The sequence below is a fragment of the Rattus norvegicus genome, chromosome 2, assembly GCF_036323735.1.
Source record: "Rattus norvegicus strain BN/NHsdMcwi chromosome 2, GRCr8, whole genome shotgun sequence".
NCBI lineage: Eukaryota > Metazoa > Chordata > Mammalia > Rodentia > Muridae > Rattus > Rattus norvegicus.
In genome coordinates, this window is record NC_086020.1 from 114,197,201 (window position 1) to 114,203,909 (window position 6,709).

At 45.7% G+C, this 6,709-nt stretch overlaps 1 protein-coding gene across 6 annotated transcripts in view; it reads right to left on the reverse strand.

The window, feature by feature from the left end:
- The window catches only part of Skil (SKI-like proto-oncogene), a 28,130-nt gene extending 21,667 nt beyond the window's left edge, over positions 1 to 6,463 (reverse strand). For 2 of the 6 annotated variants that reach the window (XM_063281143.1, XM_039103606.1), the window contains exons 1-3: positions 6,325 to 6,463; positions 4,709 to 4,771; positions 3,009 to 4,154 (exon numbers count right to left, since the gene is read on the reverse strand). In XM_063281143.1, the coding sequence (XP_063137213.1) occupies positions 3,009 to 4,097 (1,089 nt within the window). In that variant the 5' untranslated portion in view covers positions 4,098 to 4,154; positions 4,709 to 4,771; positions 6,325 to 6,463. Of the gene's footprint in view, positions 1 to 3,004; positions 4,772 to 6,324 lie in introns of all 6 variants that reach the window. The other 4 variants (XM_063281142.1, XM_063281141.1, NM_001398591.1 and 1 more) reach the window with 2 other exon arrangements.
- Between the last annotated feature and the right edge of the window lie 246 nt (positions 6,464 to 6,709).

A 6,709-nucleotide genomic window follows, 5' to 3' on the forward strand; every position in this document is an offset into this window, starting at 1 on the left:
TACCTATGATAAAGTGAGAAAGAATTAAGAAAACAGTATTTTTGCAAACTGAGCATTCTAAAACACAACAACCATTTTTCTAAATAAAATTCACACTAAGAAAATTAAAAAAAAAATTAAAGGCTCTGGAAATACCCATTGTACTGTGCAACCCAAGCGTATCTAAAATTGTATGTACTTTTTCTTTTTGAGGTAAGATCCCATGTAGCCCTCAATCCCCCTATGTAGTCAAGGATGACCATCCTACTTCCATTTCTCAAATCCAGGACTGCAGGTTCACACCACCGCCCATGGTTTACAACGTGCTATGGATCCACCCAGGGCTGTGTATGGGCTGGGCGAGCTCTCTGCCAACTGACTACATTCCCAGACCCATCACGAATTATTTCTGATGACTGAAGAAGGGGTCCAAAACATTGTAATTTCTACCAAGAAAAAGCTGAGCTCTCCACTAAGAACACTTAACCTGACCCCACTTATTCCCAGGATCTAAAGCATAGCTAACTATGCAAATTAAATATATCAGCTATGCAAATAGCTTGTTGGTCATTACTGATACAATTGCTGTTCTTTAAAATAAGTTGCCACAGGGTCTGGTGAGATGGCTCAGCTGATAAGAGTACTGGCTGTCCTTCAAGAGGACCCAAGTTCAATTCCCACATGGCAACTCACAACTGTCTGTAATTCTAGTCCCAAAGGCCAATATCCTCACAGACCCTCAAGCAGACAAAACAGCAATGCACACAAAATATGGATGTATTATTTTTAAAAACAGTAAGTAAAAAGTTGCTACAGTTCCAATAAATGCCTATATTTTCAGATTTCTTTTTATTTGAATTCAAAATGAGTAAACTACACAAACCATATCAAATTACACTGATCACACTAAATCTAATCTCATTTAGTAGGTCAAAATATTCAATAGAGTTTTTGGGTTTAACAATAGTTTGATTTGATTTTTTTAAAAATGAATTTCCTCATCAGTTTGGTCTGTCTGGCAACCAACAACTAAAATTCTGACTCTCTGAATGCCCTGAGAAATATCTTCTCCAACCCAAGACTGCTTTCCTTTGTAAGTACTTCAGTTTTGTGCAGTCAGTAAAGAATTTAAGAGCCATTATGTTAAAGTAAGCACTAATATTATTCTTCAAATGCATGCTTCAGGGAAGATCTCTAGCCTAAAGCCAGAAGACCAACCTTCACCTCAGCCTACCAGCTGCCAGACACACCAGACAGAAGCAAAGTCTAGGTCACTTCTCTCACAGATCCTTGAAAACTACCTCTCCATATTCAGAGGAAACTTTAAAATGTACAGTAACAGCACTTTTAAAGCTGCTTAAGTATGTGTTAAATAAACCCCAATTTTCTTCTAAAGAAAAATTTCTTGAATTCCCCTAACTTCCTTCATTTCACATAAAATTGGAAACAACACAGTACAAAACCTCCAGCAAACTGAGAAAAACAAAAGAAGGGGGTGTGTGTCTCATACCTTCCCAGAATCAAATAAAAAATGTATCTGTATTACTGCATCCCAAGGAAAAAAAAGCAGTTTCAATTCCCTCTCTGTGAATTCTCCTTTTCAAACCAGACTGGGCCATATTTCTCAGATGGGTTTCACCCAAGTGCAGAACAGGTAATTCTAAGAATGTTGTCAAGAGAAATGAAGACCAGAGCAAATAATACAGCCACTGTCACACGTGGAAGGACAGTGGCTCTAATTAGCTGAAACAGACAGAGGAATACAGATCATGTCTGAGCAGGAGCACTGCACAGAGAGCTCTAGCTACAGGCAAGTTTCCACTTTGAATAACGGCATCAGGTCAATCCTGACTTAAAACCAGTTCGCACTGCACCTGAAGAACTTATCTTAGTAGCCACCGGCGAGGAATGTCAGTGATAAACTTCTGGGAAAGGAGCAAGCTAACCTAAGGAAAAGTCTAGCTCTCTCTATGTTGCACTGCAGCGGAAAACTACTGCCTCAGAAGACACTGACATTCCCTCAAAAGCTTAAGCGCACAACACCCAATACTAAATTAGAATTTAAGCCTACCTAAAACTGCTGTGAACAACCCTGAATTACTTAATAAAGTTTCTTCCATTAAACAGAAAGTGGTAGTTCAAAGGGAAGAAAAACTAATAATGGAAAACTAAGTTCTTAAAATGTGGCCTGTCTTGTTATAAAAATTAATAACATAAAACTTGCATGAAAAACAGCTCTAGAGTAATGTTCAATGCATTTTAAACAGTCCTAGGTACATTACCTATTAACTTTAAATCAAGTAGAAAAGTATATAAAATAACCACATCAAGGTTTAAATACCAGGCATTCAAACCTTCCCTAGAATGAAGACAGTATCTTAGCCTTCCAGAAACCTGTGGAAGGAGTAATGATTTACCATCTCTCTGCAGGCAGCTGGTCGAAGCAGTACTTCATTAAACTGAAATGACCTTGACTCGGCCTCTGTATCACAGTTTTTCAAAAGCATTCCTTTCTTTGTATTAAAAACAAAATCTTGGTTACTGATACCAAATTACTCAGATAAATGTCTCAATTTGCTTTGAATACGGATCAATCCTCAATCCCAGCACAAAAACTATTTGTACAGCTTCGAAAGGCAATTTTGAGCCTAACACCGGACCAGTTTGCAAGTGGAGATAACGCCAACACCAAAGTGCGAACTCTCTTGAGTCGTAAGCAACAGATTTAGTCAAGCAGCAGGATGTGTGAAGGATATGGGCCAAGAATTCACAATGCCTGCAATTTTAGAAGGCATTTTCAACTGGAGGCTCATTCTCTTACCTGTAAAATGGGAATGACCCTACTTCTCTCAGGGGAAAACCTATACGGAAACCACTGTGGCTAAGACAGACAAACAGGAGGCTGATGGGTTTTTGTTGTTACATGGACAGGCTGAAGCATTAGCTTCATAATTCAAAGCTGTAGACACAGAATTAGGATACCATTACTATTTGAAATTACTAGTCAAAAAAAAAAAAAAGGAACTTGCCTTTGATTGGATTCTCTTTCCATTTCTCATGCTAAACTTCTCCTTCATTTCCTCTAAAATTATCTTCAGTTTCTTTTCTTCGGGTGTCCCTAGGTATTTTTGGTTCACATGAAGGTAACAGTGCCACTTGGCTGACTCAAAGCCCCAATGGCAAGTTCTCTTGTCAGGGGATCTGTGTGAATGCATGACGAATGTCTGAGGAGCAAACATTCCACAGCACTCCAGACACTGGATACAGGGAGCATCGGGCTGAACATAAAACTGAGGTGCAAAGAGACCCTGACATTTGCCCAAGCACTCATGTTCCACTTCAAAGGCACTGCCAGTCTCCTTCAGCTGGGCCCAAGAGCTTTTAGCAGGAAGTATGCTACCATTTTGAGGAAAAGTTCGTGGCCTCAGTAAAGCATTACAGAGTCTCTGTGCGTCAGTCAACGTGATCAGCCCACAGGAGGGGGCATTGAATGGAAGTATACCTAAGACCTTTAAGATATGAAGCTGGTCTGAAGTACACCTTGAACAATAGATGTAGAGCTCATCGCATACTGTGTTTATTTGCTGGAGTGAAAATTCTCGGAGAACAGAATTTAAGACTTGGGGCAAACACAGTCTCTTTTCTCCTCCGACTTGAAAACAAGAAATAGACTCCCCTTCCAAAACAGTCTGAGTGAGCTCTGTGGAGCTATCAGAAGGAATAAGAAGAGGACCAGGAAGAACCTGAGGAGACGGAAGAGGCAGGAACACAGTCGGTGACATGCTTTCTTGGGAATATCGAGCAGAAAAAGCTGCTGGTCCACCCAAAGAGCTCTGACTACTTAAATGGAATTGTGCCAGTGTGTGTTTCAGACTGGGGTTTAAATTTAAAGTTTCAGGTAGAGAAGGACAGTTGCGCTTGGCGTGCTCGCCATCTGGTTCCACTGACGCATCTCCGTAGTCGTCCAAATGCTCCTTCTTCACCTGGGTCAGCGTTTTCCCATTGGCATGAATGTCTGTCATCATTTTTTTCACGGGAGGACTGCCATCATCCTCCATCCCGCTCAGCTTTTTATTTGAACCCTGAACTAAGGAGAAATTAGACTGCAGGTTTTCCATGGCCACACCGGTGTTTTTAAATAATTAAGTCTTCAATTGGCATGTTGTTCTCAGTTCCTAATTTGAAGAGAAAAAGGCAACGTATACAAATACTTGTGACTCACTTAGAAATGTTTAGTTTCCAAAGATGAATTTTCTTGCTCAATAGATTGTACAACTCTGTTTCGGTTCAGCCGTTTCTCAGGATGTAACTGAAAATACTACAAAACTTCTCAATTCGCTTCTAATAACAAAGGGTATAATTGTCAGCACACCCCTGAGAAAAGTCTTGTTTTCTTGAGCACTTCAGCTATTTATGTTAAAATAAAGCTAATTCCTCAGTTCAAGAAGTCCAAAGTTTGGTATAGTGGTTGAGTTTGGTTGGTTTTGTTCTTTAAGCAAAGCATGTGGAAAGTTTATGCCATGACTGTATCCTGAAACTACACCCAAACACGAGTTACAATGATGCAATGGTTTTAGTTTTTGCCAAGAACACCAAAAAAGAAGAGGCAGGTATCCTCACTGAAAATGGTGGTCTGTGGCTCTGTGCTGACAAACTGAAGACTTGTCTAAATCTCCACACAGCAGGAGCCTGGCTCCACCTGAACTTTTATAATTAGCAATATACATACACTAAGTAAAAAAGCTGCCCAGTTTATCTTCAGGGATTACAGTTCATTCTTCTTTTAATTGATCTGGAAGAGAAAGGGGTGGGGAGAGTTACATTTGAATTAGCTCCAGAGGCCAAAGGGTCTGTTTAAAACCAGTTTCTTAATCTTAAACTCAGTTCACTTTGCCAAAGGTAACACTTGGGTGGTTTCTTCCAACCTAACACCAGTTATCTAAAAGAAACTTCATCTAAATAGGAAGCAGTCCAGACCGTGGGTAACAGGAGCATTAAATAATATCTCTCCAAACAAGGAAGAGTACACAAATTTAGAATACGGATAACCAAAACGCAGTAGCAGAGGCTTTCTCAACTATGCATGCCATTTAAATTTTAAAAAGTAATCCTTTCTCTTCAGAAAAAAGAACCCTGTAGTTTCTGCTCTCCCCCCACCCCGCAAAAGATACATGTTAATATACCTACCATATGTAATTAAGTCTCAAGCAGATTAATTCATCTAGTCAATATATACTATCTTTTTAAATTGAAGAAGAAGAAAAACTTTCCCTTTAAAAGGTTAGCGAATTTGCTTAATGGAAGCCAAAAGCTGTAAGACTCCATGCCTGGAAATCTCCATCCTTTAGCAAGACTAATCCGGGACAAAAAGCACAAGGCAGACAGACCTCACAAAGAATGCAAATGGAGGCAGAGTGGCGAAAAAGAGTATTCATCCACTTCCCTCCCTGGAGAAAACCCAATAAAAGCCGATAAATAAAAACCTTTGCTTCTAAACTCCCAGCAATTTATGTTAACACAAACCCAGAGAATTACGGACGAAAGCCACCTAGCCACCGTACTGTGACTTTCGCCACTACAGGGACACCTCAGCCAAGGCGAGCCAAGGAAAAGGGCAGGAGGCATGACCTAGACCAGGGGCGCCCCCGCAGCCCTGCGCACACGCAGAGACACCCACTCATCATCAACCCGAAGGACCGGGAAGCAGAGGACTCCCGACGTCTGGTGAGGTGAGAGGGGGCAGAGGAAGTAGGAGTCCTCCCAACCCCCACCTCTGTGACCGGGATCACCCTAAGTGCCCTCCCCACATCGCCCCACTGCGGGGGCCGCCGGTGGAAATCCCCCACGCACTCGGTCCGCGGGAAGTTCTCTGGGGTTACCTCTGCGCCCCAGGGCTGCGCCTCCCCACCACTGACCCACCCTGAGCCGTAACACCCAGAGGGGCGCAGGCAGGTTGGGCGCCAAGCCCGGAAGCCTGCGTCGCTGGACGCTCAGAGATGGGGCCAGCCCGAGGCATCCCCGCCGAGCGCAGACGGCCGGGGGATGGCGGCGATGACCGGTGTCCAGGTCTCCCGGGTCCCGGCGGCTCGGGTCAAGTGCACCGCCATCCCCTCCCAGCCGACCCGTCCTAGAATCTGCGAGGCCTGTACACCCGTGGGACCCCCGCCGCGCGCCCTGTGCCCTCGACCCCGCCCGGGACCCCACGCATCCCGGACGCCCCACTCAGGCCCTCGGCGCCCGGACAGCCCCACGGGCTCTGTGGCCTCCCCATAACCCCCCCGCCGCCGCCTCAGCGCCCCCAGAGGCCGCACGCCCCTCACGTCCCCTCGCGACCTGCGGCCGCACCTGTGCCCGCCGTCGCCGTCGCCGTCGCTCGCCCGCCGCCTTCGCTGTGCCGGCGCCGCTCCGAACCCCACACACATCGCTACACACAGCCTCTGACGTCACCCGGCCCGCGGCCCGCCCACGTCACTGCGGAGACACGGCTTCCCGCAGACGCCGCCGCCGTCTCCGGCCGCCCGGGGGACAGCGAGGGCGGCGGGCGGGGGAGGGGAGGGAACTAAGCCAGCGGCGCCGCGCGGCCCCGCGCCAGCCAGTCCCTCGAGCGCGCGCGCCGTCTGCCCTATTGTGGCTCCTCGCGGTCTGCGCGCTTCAGGCTGCGCGCGCCTCTCCGGCCCTGGCCGGGGCGCGCGCCTGGTGCCTCCGCCGCGCACGCGCGTGCGCCGGTCTC